The 15,792-nt window shown below is 34.6% G+C and overlaps 2 protein-coding genes across 2 annotated transcripts in view; one reads left to right on the plus strand and one right to left on the minus strand.

The window, feature by feature from the left end:
- Nucleotides 1-12,710, minus strand: part of LOC134686905 (nucleoporin Nup43-like) — a 37,425-nt gene extending 24,715 nt beyond the window's left edge. The window contains exons 1-6 of the mRNA XM_063546743.1: nt 12,526-12,710; nt 10,588-10,728; nt 9,866-9,943; nt 8,174-8,336; nt 949-1,084; nt 212-363 (exon numbers count right to left, since the gene is read on the minus strand). Of these exons, the coding sequence (XP_063402813.1) occupies nt 212-363; nt 949-1,084; nt 8,174-8,336; nt 9,866-9,943; nt 10,588-10,728; nt 12,526-12,645 (790 nt within the window). The 5' untranslated portion in view covers nt 12,646-12,710. The remainder of the gene's footprint in view (nt 1-211; nt 364-948; nt 1,085-8,173; nt 8,337-9,865; nt 9,944-10,587; nt 10,729-12,525) is intronic.
- LOC134686904 (synaptic vesicle glycoprotein 2C-like) overlaps nt 12,686-15,792 on the plus strand; it is a 35,604-nt gene continuing 32,497 nt past the window's right edge. The window contains exon 1 of the mRNA XM_063546741.1: nt 12,686-12,845. Within this exon, the coding sequence (XP_063402811.1) occupies nt 12,843-12,845 (3 nt within the window). The 5' untranslated portion in view covers nt 12,686-12,842. The remainder of the gene's footprint in view (nt 12,846-15,792) is intronic.

Raw genomic sequence — 15,792 nt, forward strand, 5'->3', positions numbered from 1 at the left:
AAAGAATAGAAATGTCCAAAGAACCGAAATTTTGAGTAAATGTCTGAAATCTTTACCCCTTTTATATCTAAAAATAGCACATGGAGGTATATTTTTTATTACATATTTGAATTGTTTAGGTGAAAATAGCTAGAATGCACATTTTTTTGTAAAAAAATATTTTGAGGTTGAAACAGTATCATATGTCCTTAAAAGTTAAATTGTAGCTTACCAGTGCTTGAGTGTGCCTCCATGAGTGATACCGGAAATTTATCGTGCCGTAAGTCCCAGATCCCTAGGGTACCATCATCCCCACCGGTAGCCACTATATGGGACTGACTAGGATGCTTATCCACACATTGTAAGGGTGTTAAATCTCCTGTCCTGAAATTTCAACAAATTTTTAATTAGTGAAATATTAAAATCGATTATACAGCTTTTGAGTTTTAATATCATATGGATATTTGTTTAAAGAGTTTCGTGATGATCTGCAATCTTCACATAAATGTTGCTTTATAACCTCAGTAATTTTTAAATGCTGGTTATGTCAACCATCATACTCAGAGGTAAGAAAACAATATACAAAATTCTAAAAAGGCTTTTAACTATCTAAGCTTTTTACTTAATATTTGAAAAAAAAACTTTGTGCATGTAGTTTAGTCCATCAACATTGAATAATTTAGTAGCATGCTACATATTTATATACAAAAATGTTTATAAAAAATTACAGGTCAACTTGGTGAAGAATACATGAGTACTCACTTGGAAAAAGATCTTCAAAATGGAAACACAAAATATACCCATTTTAATATTGTATTGTCTAATGGACCTAAAACATTTTTATCATACTACAATTGATGTGCTCCTAAACACATGAGGAAGTTACAGAAAGAAGAAGCTAAAGACATTTTGTACCTACATATAAAAATATGCTACAATTAATGTATATCAGCATTATTGTTTACTTACACAGACAAAGTTTGGGCGGGATCATCAGATTTACTCCGTAAATCATATATTTTAAGTTGGCCTGTACTATTTACAGTAAGAAATTCAAACTGTTTCAGGAATATTACACCGTTCACTGTACAGCTGTCAGCTTTTCCTGTGGAAAGAAAGGGTAATATGTGTTTTTGAAACTGAGAATATATAAATATAATTAATTGCATAGGAACACATTTAAGGACAATGGTTTTATTATTCATTATAATTTGATTTTCCACAGAATTCAAAGAGGAATTATTAATACTTGGCACCTGATCAACATCTAAATTCTACTTAAAATACATTGCATATATATAGGTTTCTAAAGTTTTTCTATAAAATTAAGAAAGGAAATGGGAAATGTGTCAAAGCGACAACAACCCGACCATAGAGCAGACAACAGCCCAAGGCCACCAATGGGTCTTCAATGTAGCGAGAAACTCCCACACCCAGAGGCGTCCTTCAGCTGGCACCTTAAAAATGATGTATACTAGTACAATGATAATGGACGTCATATTAAACTTCAAATTATACACAAGAAACTAAAATCAAAAATCATACAAGACTATCAAAGGCTAGAGGCTCCTGACTTGGGACAGGCTCAAAATTGTGACAGGGTTAAAACCTCCCCCATACCTCTAGCCAATGTAGAAAAGTAAACCCATAACAAAAGGCACATTAAAATTCAGTTCAAGAGAAGTCCAAGTCCGATGTCAGAAGATGTAACAAAAGAAAATAAATAAGTTGACAATAATACATAAATAACAACAGAGGACTAGCAGTAAACTGACATGCCAGCTCCAGAGCTCAATTAAACTGATTGAAAGATTATGTCTTCATCAAAAGAATATCAGGCACAATCCCTCCCGTTAGGGGTTGTATTGTAATAAACGACTAAAACTCGGTACTTTGCGTTGTGTTACTTTTATGCTCAAATCTAATATTGAAGGAGCCCAAACAAAGGAACCAAGTAACGTCATAAACATAAGACGTTAATACGGGAAACATAACGTTAACGTTTGCATTATATTCTCAACATACTGGGAGGCCGCAAAAGTATATCTTTCTATAAAATTCAAATATTTCTTTAAATGTCCATAATTGAAACGAAAAAATATGATTTAAAATATGATAGGCAATTACAGTCTCTTGAAATCACTATGATAAAATTAAAAATTAAGTCTCTATAATGATTTGAAATTCGGACACAAAATTAATGTCTTCTAAGAATTTGTCCAAGACTTAATGTTTTCCTTTGCACGCATAGCTGCCTTTCGCATAGGTAGTGTCCTTCTGGTACCGACAGAGGTCGAATTTAAGCTTTTTTGTGTACTGGTCAGCCGGACCAGTGGACTGAAAACTCTACTGGTCCGGCTCACAATCTACTGGTCCGGCTCCAAATCTACTGGTCCTGCAAAAATGACATTAATTTGACCAACATTTTGACGATCCAGTTACGAAAATACATTTCTTATATCTAGGTCTGTCATTGCAAATTGTTCACATATTGAACAGTTCATTAAATTCCGATCTACTATATAATGCAACCATTCATGATCCTTTCCCCATGATTTTTGGTATTTGCGTTTCCCTTTGTCACTTTCGTATACTTTATTTCGATCTTCCTTTTGATTTTCAGTTATCTTATTTTTTTGGTCCGGCGGTTTAACGCCTAAAAATTTCCACATTTTGTATTGTTGTGAAGGACGCTCACCCGAGATATTAATTAACTTCATCAATTGTAGTACCCCCCATTACCGTGTAATTGATTTCACAGGTAAATTGTTTTGTAAACAAACGCAAATTGCTATGCAATCAGTGACTTTTATCGACAAATTTCTACAGGTCCGCCGGACCACCAGCTGACAAAATCTACTGGTCCCACGCAAATTTTACTAGTCCCGGACTACCGGGCTAGCACTAATTTCGACCCCATGGTACCGACTTCATTTGTCTCTGTCTCATCTGCTGTAAGTGGTAGTTCCTCTTCGTTGATTTCTAGGGGATAAAGTTTGACAATTGGGTGAGTCGTACGGCCACTGTTTGTCCTGATAGTTGCAGATCTGATTAAACCATAATTTCCAACAACTAATTTTTCAACAATTGCTATTTTCGAACGATTTCGAGGTTTGTCGTCATGAACTTGTACAATATCTCCTACTCGGATGTTGATTTTGTTGTCTCCACTCTTCTTATGAAACTCTCTCAGTGCTGTTAAATATTCGGACTTCCAACAATTCCAAAATTGTGCAATTATAAACGAAAGTCTTTGTGCACGCTTTGAAGCAACAGACGTGTTCAATACGTAAGGTTCGTCAATATTATCTATCTCAATTCTGGGATATGGTACAGATGTAATACGGCGACCATATAACGTTATGTTTCCCGTATTAACGTCTTATGTTTATGACGTGACTTTGTACCTTTGTATTAGTAGGTAGTTCATCTGATGTCATTGCCCCAACGTTTCTTAGAGATTTAACTGTTCTACAATTGTGAATAAATCGTTGGACAAAGGCTGACACTCGCAAAAGTTTCTTGTATGATCCATAATTGTTAATATCTATAATTCTGTCTATTCCTAACTGAATATTATTTTCGCAAGTTTTGCTCTCTTCATCGTCTAATGGTTCTTTGTGGTCGGTTAATACGGATAAAGCTGTATTTGTCTCTATAAATGTTTTCGGGTGTTTTGATTTATCACCTATCCAAATCGGTCCTTTTCTCCATAACGTGCTTTCCTTGAACTGTTTCGTAGTCATACCACGTGATAGTAATCTGCAGGGTTGTAATTTGTCGGGCAATACTTCCATTCACAGTTGTCTGTTAATTTCTTGATTTCGTTGATTCTATTTGAAATGAAACATTTTAATGTTTTGGTAGTCTTTATCCACTGTAATACGATTTGACTATCTGACCATAGTGTAATATTTGAAAATGTTAATGTAGTTTGAAGATGATGTGCTAAACGGGCTCCTATTACAGCAGCCATTAACTCTAGTTGCCGTAAAGTAAGTTTTTTAAGAGGCGCTACTCTTGTCTTTGCCATTACTAGTGAAGTGTCCTTTTCGTTGTTTAAATACGCAACTGCTCCGTAGGCTTTCATACTTGCGTCCACAAATACATGCAGTACTTTTCCGGATGACTCGCTAATCTCATCAAAATAATGCCTAGAAAAAGTGGTTTCTGTAGCGGTTTCTATGTCTTGAGCTAAACGGGTCTATTCTGATTGTAGCGTATGTGGTAATAGCTCGTCCCAGTCGTAACCTCCTTTCCATAAGTCTTGTATTAGTATCTTGGCTCTGATGCTAACTGGACTCAATAATCCAAGCGGGTCATATATTTTTGATGATTCCTTCAAAATTTCACGTTTTGTAATACTCTTTTCATCTCCTTGTGCTGGTACGATTGTCCGTTTTGCATATGTAAGTTCATCCTTTTCAACGTTCCAACGCATTCCTAGGATCTTTGTCTGTTTGTCGGTGTCTAATAAATCCTCTTTGGCGGCTTGCTGACGAAGTTGTTCATTATTCGAAGTCCACGATCGAAGGTTAAATCCAGCTTTTAGCATCAGTTGTCGTGCTTCTGTGAAGTAATTAAGGGCCTCGTTTTCATCAGTAACACTTGATAAAATGTTATCAACATAAAGGTCTCTCTCAAGTATTTTCGCTGTTTGGGATCCTTCTTTTTGCAGATGTTTAAGTAAAACAGCGTTCAAAATAAATGGGGAACAAGTCGCTCCAAACAGTACTGATTTAAATCTGTAAGTCGTTAAAAGGCTTCTTGGATCTTTAGGGTCACTTAACCAAAGAAATCTTGTCATACACGATCCTCTTCATGTAGTCCAACGTGTAAAAATGCTTTCTCTATATCCGTAACTATGGCAACAGGATTTAATCGAAATCTAACAAGTAACGTGGTCAAGTCGTTCAATATCGGTGGTGTACTGAGTAAACAGTCATTCAGACTCAGTAATTGTCGGGATTGTCGGCAACTGCAATCGTAAACGATTCTTATTGGTGTAGTAGTAGAATCCTTCTTTTTTACGGGGTGATGTGGAATATAATGAACCTGACCTATAGCTTTATCTGGATCCTCCACTCTCTCGATAAATCCTCTTCGCTCCTGATCCTTAATTATTTTATCGTATGTTTGCAGCATGTTGTCTGGTCCTGACTTAACAGTTTGACAACGTTATGGGTTCTCTGTTTTGTTATAACATAATTTGTTGGTAAGGTCTCGTGATCTTGTTTCCATGGCAACTTAGCTACATACCTGTTTTTACGAAATTCTACTGAAGTGTTTTGGTACATATTCATAAAGTCGATATTTTCATCCTCCGGTTCTACGCCAACTACTCCTAGTGACTCCAATTTCCAAAATGCCTCTAAATTAAACTCTTCCGGTTTGTGATTTGTCAGAATGTTGAACATTCCTACGGCTCCCGATTGACGATTCATTTCTGGTGATGTCGGACCAGACAACAGGTAGCTAAGTTTGGACTTGACAGCTGTTGGACCTTTTCCTCTAATAACGGTATCTTCTATAAAATCCCAATAAAAATCTGCTCCTATCAGTAAAGATATACTAAACTTGTCGTAGTTTGTGATCGGGTGTGCTAATCATAATCCTATCAGATGTTTGCAATTTTGGGTATCATTTTCACTATAATTGGTGATCAGACTTGCTATGGTTGGGACTACTAAGACTTCAATGGGTATTTTTACTCCTTCTATTGACTCAACGTATATCATTCCTTTCGGTAAGTGTCGAACTTTAGTGCTTGCATTTCCAAATGCAGAAAGATGAATAACTTCTGTACCTACCGCCTTTATGTCTAGTTTCGAAGCTAATTCTTCGGTCACGAAAGATCGCTGTGCTCCTTCATCGAACAATATGTTTGTATTCATTCCTTGGTGTTCACTCCAAACGGGTGCTACGGCGGTTTTCAGTAATACGCTAGAACAGGATTGTACTGTGGACGAATGAAAACTTGTGGCAGTGGCAACACTTTCATTGTTGACTACGGTATGTACTGACGTTTCATATTTATTTCCATTTGACGGTTTATCGAAGTACGATCTATCGGTATGTTGGGTACATAAACTAGTATGGTGCTTCTTGTTACAGAGTCGGCAACGAAATTGAGACTTACAATCACTTGCACAGTGCGTTCCTAAGCAATTGAAGCATAATTTCTTGTGCTTGATAATTGTTATACGGTGTTCATAATCTGGAACTTTAACGCATTTTGCAGGGTCGTGCATATCGTAGCAATATATGCAAGGTTTCTGATGAATTTTCATACTTTGTTTCTGGCGGTTTTCAAATCTATCTTGTGTTCGCGGGTAATCTCTTTTATTGGCGCTTGTCAAAAATGACGCTGTAGACGGTAAATTTTCACTAACTAGATCGGTGGGTTTTCCTGCCTCCAAAATTGTAATTTCTTTTAATATCCCGTGCCTTAATCCTTTTAATTCCCAATTATCGGTTCCGTTTTCCCTAGCTAAGTTTTGTCTGACAGCTGACGGTAGCTTATTCAAGATGATTGGGATGAGCAGTGCGCCATATGATTCTCCCGATCTACCTAACGATTCTTGACCTCTTATATATGCTTCTTGTTTGTCGTTATAATTACGAAGGCTGATAAGATTGTATTGTGGTGCAGGAAGTTCTAATAGGGCTTGCATGTAGGCATTTGTGATCTTATGCGGCTGACCAAAACGTTCTTTTAATAATTTTATAGCTTCAGTATAATTATTGTTTGTGAGCGGTAGTCCATCAATGCATCGAACGGCTTCATTACTAAGTTGCGATTTCAAATATGTGAATTTCTGTATGTCGGTGAGTGTGGGATTATAGTGTACAGATGATTCGAACGAGTCCCAAAAAGTTTGCCACATGAGTGTTTCTCCTGTAAATGTAGGTAAGGTGAGTTTCGGAAGTTGGTGATTTTGCGTAAAGTTGGTGATTTTGCGTAAAGTTGGGCGGAACATGGTACATTTGTTGTTGAACAGAGCTATACGTATTTTCTACTGAACTATGCTGATTCGTATTTTCCGTTGATTGATTAGGCAAGGTGGTTATATTCAAAGTTGGTGAATTTGAGTATTTTTTACGTATGTGTCTAATTTTAGTATTCAGAAAGAATTTTACTCATTTGTCTGTAGTATTTCATCCTCTACATCTTCATCCTTTGTTAAATTAAGAATTTCTTCATCCAAAGCACTAATAATCTTCTATTTTTGCGAAAGTGTTTCTAATAATTCTGTACTTTCTTCTATCTCCAAATCCTGCTCTTCCGTTTTTCTCAAAAGTCTTGTTACAGCACTTTTATGGCCTGCTCTTACCGTTTTCAGTTTACTTTCCATGGCGTCACGGCACCAAAATGTATTGTAATAAACGACTAAAACTTGGTACTTTGCGTTGTGTTACTTTTATGCTCAAATCTAATATCGAAGGAGCCCAAACAAAGGAACCAAGTAACGTCATAAACATAAGACGTTAATACGGGAAACATAACGTTAACGTTTGCATTATATTTTCAACAGGGGTTTAGTATCATACTATCATAAAATATATATTTTGTTTTTAGTGGGTTATTCAGATACAAAGGTTGCCTCTTGAGGGCTATGAACATGATAATTTGCATATGAACGCAATGTTAAAATGAAAAGATAGATTTTTAACAGGAACTTCCATTCTGACATTATTCCAACCAAAATTTTGGTTCAAGTATACTTAATCACGATAAGTTTACATCTCTACGATTAATTATTGGTAAATAAAAATTTCAATTTCAAATGATAAGCAATAACCAGATAACTAGAGACAAAGGAAAGACCGAAAGTCTGAAAGGCACAAAAGACTTTCTAGAATTTTTACCTATCCTGCAGCCCCCTCGAAATGCAACAAGTGAAAAGGACTAAATCTAACTGACTTGTAAAGCACCGTATAGCAGGTTATTTTCGTGGGGTGTAAATTTTCTCTTTATTTTTTTAGATAGAACAAAATCGCCAAAATAATTCCACCAATTACAAAGTTTACATGCAGAGGTATTGATAAAAGTTTAGAATCCGTAAAAATATTTTGTATACATTATTCAATGAAAATTGTGAAATTTTACACCCCTGAAAATAAACCGCTATATGGTATCTTATTTTTGTAAAGACAGGAAAGTCCTTAGTCCTAGTCTGCCCTGGAAACAAACCTATTGTTCTATTTGGATCTTTCTGAGCTATATTTAGTACATTAATCCTGCCATCTTCCCCAGCTGTAATAATGCAGTCTTCTCTGACGGCCAGACAGGTACATGGACATGGTTTGTTACAGTGATGATGAAGCCTCTCCCACTGATGGGAGTTACCAAGTGTCTAAAATTATAAATATGGTCATGGTTTATTACAGTGATGATGAAATCTCTCCCACTGATGGGAGTTACCAAGTGTCTAAAATTATAAATATGGACATGGTTTGTTACAGTGATGATGAAGTCTTTCCCACTGATGGGAGTTACCAAGTGTCTAAAATTATAAATATGGACATGGTTTATTACAGTGATGAGGAACTCTCTCCCACTGATGTGAGTTACCAAGTGTCTAAAATTATAAATATGGACATGGTTTATTACAGTGATGATAAAGTCTCTCCCACTGATGTGAGTTACCAAGTGTCTAAAATTATAAATATAGACATGGTTGGTTAAATTGATCATGAAGTCTCTCCCACTGATGTGAGTTACCAAGTGTCTAAAATTATAAATATAGACATGGTTGGTTAAATTGATCATGAAGTCTCTCCCACTGATGTGAGTAACCAAGTGTCTAAAATTATAAATATGTACATGATATGTTACAGTGATGATGAAGTCTCTCCCACTGATGGAAGTTACCAAGTGTCTAAAATCATACATATGGTCTCGTTTATCAAAGTGTTGTACGATTCATAACAAATAACTTAAGTCCTGTTTAACAGAAGAGAACATGGATTCTTTCCATACTCTTTACTGTCTTATCATCATGAAGTGAGGGTGCCTTTCAGGAGTGATGTAAAATGAATTTTCAGAACAAGCTAGTTTTTACCTTGAAACAATTTCTGTTTTCAACCACGACTCTTTTGTAATGACATTGAAAACAGGAGTTATATCTTTAATTCATGACAGAAACATACAGTAATGTTACAAGCCTACTATCTTTCAGAAACCATTTGTTCTGGAAAGTATTTTAGAAGCTAACATTAAAACTAACATAATAATCTAACATTTATCTTAACATTTATTAAACAGTTACACTATATATAATTACTTGTAAACCTGTGCCATGTTTACATGCAACTGCTCCCAAGGATAGTTACAAGGGAACTTGAGTGATTCAAGAAGTGAGTCTGTGACTTTTTCCAAGAATTTTTCTCTGTGAACTTGTGTGATGTTTATATAATATGACTGTTCCTTCCTTGTCTGTGAGCTTGAGTGATGTTTATATAATGTCACTGTTCCTAAGTATCCTTACTTGTGAACTTGTGTGATGTTTATATACTGTGACTGTTCCTTTCTTGTCTGTGAACTTGTGTGATATTTATATAATGGGACTGTTCCTAAGTATCCTTACCTGCGAACTTATGTTTATATAATGTGACTGTTCATTCCTTGCCTGTGAACTTGTGTGATGTTTATATAATGTGACTGTTCGTTAGTATCCTTGCCTGTGAACTTGTGTGATGTTTATATAATGTGACTGTTCCAAAGTATCCTTACCTGTGAACTTGTGGGATGTTTATATAATGTGACTGTTCCTAAGTATCCTTACCTGTGAGCTTGTGTGATTTTTATATATGTGACTGTTCCTAAGTTTCCTTACCTGTGAACATATGTGATGTCTATATAATGTGACTATTCCTTCCTTACCTGTGAGCTTGTGTGATGTTTATATAATGTGACTGTTCCAGACGATGAAGATGATACAATGTGATCTTCTGAAATGAACTTAAAAAGAAAAAGAAAATTTCATTGAGAGTGTTTTATATATATATATCAAAACAGTCAAAAATAAAGTTTAAAGATTCTTAAAAAATGTTTCACAGAAAATTTACAAGCATACATTTCTAATGTTAATCTACATGTATTACTTCTTTTTTTCAAACAATGATGTAAATAAATAAATGTAAGATGATGGCCAGTCTTGAATATGATATAAAGTTATAAAGGGACATAACTGAAAATGGTAAAAGTGATGCTACTCAAATTTGTTCTTGATCTGAGTTTTGTGGTAACAAGTATCGTGTATTAGTTTCATAAATCTCCATAACAGGGATACCACCATAATTCAAACTTGATCTGTATTTTGTTGTACATTTTTTAATTTACACATTGCATATAATTTGTATAATATTTGGTTGAGGCTAAATTATGATAGAGATTTTAAAACATGACATAAGTCATATTTGTTCTCAGTAAAAACTGACTGCCACAAAATAGCGCTATCTAATCTGTCCTCTAAATGCATAAAATTATCTGATACTAGAGTTAAAAATAACTGATTAACAACAGATGAAGGGTTTCTGATCATCGCACTTTGACAATGATAACATACATGTATATATATACATGAGATATACTGTTATACAAACCTCTAGCCCTGTTACATCTCCTATATGAGAGGCCTCACAAATAGGAATCGGGTCGTTATCAACATCCCCTTCTGTTCCCCTGCCATCTCCTTCATCAAATTTCTTTTCTCTATTTACTTTCCATAAACATACTTTATTTTCCTGCAAAAAGAGAAGATTATATTTCAACATACTTTAATCACCTTAATTTTGTCCTAAACAAATCATATCATTTCTTCTGTGTTAAGCTAAACTGTAAACATGCTTTGTGAAAATATGCACTGTATTTATTTTCCTCAAATAAAACCTGAACAGCCTCTACATCTACATTATCATTTTTTCTAAATTGTCCTTTGACAAGTTGCATGAAAACCAACTTTGGGGTTGTATTTGCTGGAATGGCGTTGGCACACTTGCTGCTGTAGAAGGCAATATTAATTCATTTGAATACTAAGAAATTTATACTTGATGAGCATTAGAGGTATATAAGTGCGTGCAGCAATTTCTGATAGGTAATTTTTTTTCCAAGATGACAATGCCCCTGTCCGCCATTGCACAGTCCATCCACAAGTTTGTAGCTTGGAACGGAATTAACCATGTTTATGTTGTCAGCTTCCCTACACAGTTGGCCATACATACTCTATACGTTCGCGCCCAATTTCAATTCAAATTCCAATTGAATAATTGGAAAATCATGATTGGTGTTTAATAAATTGCTTTGGTGTAAGTAAAACATTCAAGATTTTAAATGAAAAACACAAAAGATAATTGTTTTTAACAGCTTGGTCCCTTTGATCTGAAACAATAAAATATAGCAATATACTATTATAACCAAAACATGAAAAAAAATATTCAACACAAAAAAAAAGCGTAGTCAGAATCTCACTATTTTGAAACAAGTCAATGAAACAAAGTTATAGCAATACACTAACCAAAACATGATTAAGAGTTAATTATTCAACACAAAATAAAACATTGACAGAATCTCACTTTAGGGCTGTTCCAGAAAATACTATGTCCCCCCCAGGGAAGGCAACTTTTTTTAATATTATGTGGGTGGTTGTATTTGAAATACCATAATGCAAAGGAAGTGTTGTTCTAATTTATTTTTATTTCTGTGGGTGGTGGGGGTTAAAAAAAAGTGCCGTCCCTGGGGGGGACATAGTATTTTCTGGAACAGCCCTTATTTAGAAAGGATTTTTTTTTAAACAATACACTTTCCAAAACATGATTAAGATTTATTCAACACAAAAAAAAATGCTTTCTCTCTTTATTTTGAGACAATGAAAACAAATATAAGAAATTATACACCAGCCAAAACTTGATTACAAAGCTGCTCATGTATAGTTATTAAGAACAAAACCAATTATATTAAAATTGGGCGCGACCATGTAGAGTGCAAAAGTGAAAGGGGGTGAACATGAGTGGGTGCGAACGTGAATGGGTGCCAATGGACCCGGATTCGTCCCTGTAGGTGAAAGCCATTTATTTGAATTCATTCTGTTTACAAACTTGTTTCCCTCTGACATGTCTAAGGGTAGTCCAAATAATTATGACGTCTGGCAAGGCTATTTTAATTTTTTTTCAGGGACGCCTTAAAATTAAAATTAAAATAGCCTTGCCAGATGTCATAATTATTTGGACTAGTCCCAGAAAAAAATTAAAATAGCCTTGCAGGACGTCATACTTATTTGGACTAGTCTGAGGGAAACTAGGCATACACATGAAATTTGTACATCTTTTTCAACCTCTAATCTGAAACAAGAGCTTTACTGGAACTATCCCCCTTTAAATGTACATGTAGCAAAAAATCACATGTCATCACATCAGTCATCTAGATCTTGTCTATATAGCTATAACTTTAGTCTTTAGTCTTTAATAATAATAAGGTTGCAAATATTGTTAAAGGTTTTGTGTTTATATACTGTAAGAATCATTCAATTTACAATAAATAATGACCTCATCATCCCAGCTTCCTGTGACAAACGTGTCTGGTCCCTCAAGACTATTTTTTACAATGTTTTTCCATCTTATTTTGCTGATTTTCTGTGAAACAAAAGTTGCTCTTATGTCAGCCATTTTCAAAATTTGCACATGGCGGGAACACCCGGAACGATGACGGATTTTTTCCGGAATGGATTCCAAAATTAAACGAATGTTTACATGTCAAAAAATAGAATTTTGTCATCATAAACTTCACTTCAATACACCATATGAGAGTCAATGAACTACAACTAAATGTTTCACACGTATAAATCATCAACAGATTTATATGAATGGTAAGATATTAATTTTGTTTCTTTTCTTAACGCATCAAAGGCTATTAGCCAAACTCGAAAGTTATGGTAATGATGGTCCAATACTAGATTGGTTTAACATGTTCCTGACAAAACGATCCATGAGAGTCTTGGTGGATGGCGAAAATTCTGACTCTGTAGGGGTAGCACACAGGCACTTGTTTCTATCCATTGGAAGAACCACTATCAACGTATATTTATATATACGTTGATAGTGGTTCTTCCAATGGATAGAAACAAGTGCCTGTGGGGTAGGGTAACCAGGTATCGGGACTGTTCGCCCTAGTAACATGTTCGCCCTGGGTCCGTTTGCCCTGAGTTCGTTCGCCCTTAGAGTCCCTTCGCCCTACTAAAAAATATTAATATTCAGGGCATTGAATAAAATTATTCAGATATATTTCTATGGTATATGTTCTTGAAATTTATGGAAACATGGAAATATCTAAAAGTTTATGGCTTGTTAAGGATCATTTATTTATTGTTTTATGACAAAATAATTCGGATCACTGCTTATTGTGATACCTGTCTTTTGATGGATTTATAATATAAAAAACAAATTTGTTTTGATAATATATTCAGCTTGAAATTAATTCTTTTTAAATGTACGAACTGTAAAACGGATTTACAAGTTCATTCATTAAAATACTCTGAGACTAGTCTAAGTTATACTGCATACATTAGTGAATGACTGAATACAATTATTATGTTAACAAATATCAACAAAGATAAATACATTGTATTCCAGTATTCTACTGCAATCAAAGGGAAAATGATGAAATTGATTCGGTGATTTTTTCAACAAACTTCAACATAGTTTATTCAAATACTTAAAATTATGCCACTAGACAACAATTAGTAAAAAATAAAAATCAGGGCGAATGGACCCTGGGCGAACAGGTATCAGGGCGAACAGGTACTAGGGCGAACATGAATTAGGGCGTACGGACCCGGATTCGTGGGGTAGCATCAGGAGTTACTCAAGGCACGGTATTAGGACCGCTGCTGTTCCTATGTCATATTAATGACTTACCGGAAACTGTTAAATCTCAAGTCAGATTATTCGCAGATGATTGCCTACTGTATAGGAAAGTCTAAACACAACAGGACCACCAACTACTACAAAACGACCTTGTATCGTTGGAAGAATGGGCCACAAAATGGGGTATGAGATTTAATGCCAAAAAATGTTACGTGATGAGTGTCAACAACAAATCATCTCATTTTTATAAACTGGACAATCAGATACTGCAACAGGTACAACAAAATCCGTATCTCGGTGTAATTATCTCAGATGATCTGAGGTGGGGCGCCCACATCGCTAAAACAGTTAAGAAAGCCAACTCAACTCTAGGCTTCTTGCGACGAAACCTCTGCCACTGTCCAAAGGATTGCAGGAAACAGGCATACATATCAGTCAGAGCTCAGACATAAACAAGTCGATTTTTGTTTTTGACTTACAGTACAGGTAGGGACTTATTTTTATGGAAGCCTTAATCCGTCTAGATGTCAGACTGGTCGGACAGTTGTCCCAGAGTAATAAACACCTGCTGTGCAATATCCAAGTGGAAGGTCGTAAATCAATCTGAACCAGCTTGTCGATTAGAATTAAATTTTACCTGTACAGATATATTTGTATTTATGGAGAATAGATAAATGTAAAATATTGTCTTGTATTCAAAGAAAAAGAATTGAAATTAAAATTGAATATAAGAATTTAAATTAAATATTTAGAATTAAAATTAAAATTAAATATCATGAATGTGGGATTTTTTTTTTATAATTTGAAAATGAAATAAAGACGATTTTTAACAATATATTGTGTTGCCAATTATTATAATAGTTTTGTGCCAATAAACTATTTTGTATTTGTATTTGTAAACCGTAAATATTTCATCTAATTCAAAATAATAAGCCTAATAACAACCAATAGATATAGGAAGATGTGGTGTGAGTGCCAATGAGACAACTCTCCATCCAGACTGTTTTCAATCGAAGTTTGAATCAAATTGTTGAGACATCAATCCCGTAAATTATACGAGTTTTCATTGATGGTTATATTATTTCCCCCTTTAAACGTCCTGTTCCTTTATATGTTATTATTAGAAACACAATTTTAAGTATAAGGCCAACATATCGTATTTATAAAATATGTATAGGCATTGTGAATAAAGTTATTTTCCTTTTGATACAACTTTCCCCGTCGGAGCCTATACATCAATTCACACCTGTCAATCATTTCTCGCAAGTAAAACATTTTGGTCAGACAGATCACTCGTGCTTTCTATTTTGACATATTTCCCGTTAATCTCTTTGAAAGTCAAACAATTGGTTTCTTTAAATACAATATGTATAACGCCGTGATCATATTTTGATTCCTATTTTTTATTTAACAAAACATTGTTGACATTCGAGATATTGCCTTTCTATTTTCATGTCTCGACTCTTTTATGAAAATCGCCGGAGTTTTTATTATAAATATATTTTACGAATCGATACACGAAAATCAAAATTTAACCTTATATAGTTTATTGAATAAATGCACATTTATACCCCAATGGGGTTGAAGGCTAATCGTACTAGTCATGATCAGCTGTCTTTACTTTTTCGTCGTACTTCTAGTCATTCTATAGCTCGCGCAGTCCGTAAGAATTTTTAAATCGATGTTGTATTATTTCCGAAGTTTAAAGGAGTTCTCCAAAGTAGAATATTTAAATGGGAATCCGGGAAATGACTGATACAAATAAAACAAAAAATAGTTAAAGAAGACTAAATCTTGTTTTGATTTTACATGTATGTAAATCGATTAAATTTCTATTCTGGTCAATCGATCAAGAGCCTCAAAACTAACGCACAATACTGTCAATCATTCCACATCAAATTTAATCATGAATGGATTTTCCCACAGTAGTTCAGTAAGGTCACCTGAGTT

This window comes from Mytilus trossulus, chromosome 10 (genome assembly GCF_036588685.1).
Source record: "Mytilus trossulus isolate FHL-02 chromosome 10, PNRI_Mtr1.1.1.hap1, whole genome shotgun sequence".
In the NCBI taxonomy this organism is placed as follows: Eukaryota; Metazoa; Mollusca; class Bivalvia; order Mytilida; family Mytilidae; genus Mytilus; species Mytilus trossulus.